The 611-nt window shown below is 57.8% G+C and overlaps 1 protein-coding gene across 1 annotated transcript in view; it reads right to left on the bottom strand.

The window, feature by feature from the left end:
• Window positions 1–337: 337 nt before the first annotated feature.
• Window positions 338–611, bottom strand: part of AMT (aminomethyltransferase) — an 8448-nt gene continuing 8174 nt past the window's right edge. Inside the window, exon 7 of the mRNA XM_018575080.1 lies at window positions 338–527. Coding sequence (XP_018430582.1) covers window positions 349–527 — 179 coding nt within the window. The 3' untranslated portion in view covers window positions 338–348. The remainder of the gene's footprint in view (window positions 528–611) is intronic.

The raw sequence follows: 611 nt of genomic DNA, 5'->3' as shown, positions 1-611 counted from the left end.
GGGGCGGCACTGGTGGAGGGGGAAGTATTTGGCACGTGGACATAAGGCTTCCTGAGACTGGGAAACATATTGCTTTCAGGATTTTTCTCTCCGCAGGACACGGGAGGCACAGGAGGTATGGCTGGGCACAGGAGGTGGGCGTAGGAGGTACGGCTGGGTACAGGAGGCGGGTGTAGGAGGTACGGCTGGGTACAGGAGGTGGGTGTAGGTGGTACGGCTGGGTACAGGAGGTACGGCTGGGTACAGGAGGTGCCACCGATGTACAGAAGGGAGGTCGGTAGAAGATGAGTTCTGATTGGCTGCTCGATGACATAACCCCACGCACGGGCAGCACCGGATCCGGCCTGTTCACTTTACATTGTAGTATCTGGTCGGCACGAAGGGCATTTTGCTGGTCACGCCGTCCACAAGTTTCTTCCGGACTTCCAATCGCAGCGGCGTGCCGGCTTTGGCGTATTCTGGCTCCACGTAGCCCATCGCCACATTCAGCTTCAGCGAGGGGGAGGGGCAGCCGCTGGTCACTTCTCCTGAGGACGGGATTGTGACAAGTCAGTACACCTCAAAGAGGACCTGTCACCATAAAATACCCCCATACAGCAATAAGGAGCTGG

Source organism: Nanorana parkeri, unplaced genomic scaffold (genome assembly GCF_000935625.1).
Source record: "Nanorana parkeri isolate BGI_ZX_2015 unplaced genomic scaffold, ASM93562v1 scaffold3522, whole genome shotgun sequence".
NCBI classification, from domain to species: Eukaryota; Metazoa; Chordata; class Amphibia; order Anura; family Dicroglossidae; genus Nanorana; species Nanorana parkeri.
This window is presented reverse-complemented; position numbering and strand designations above follow the sequence as displayed.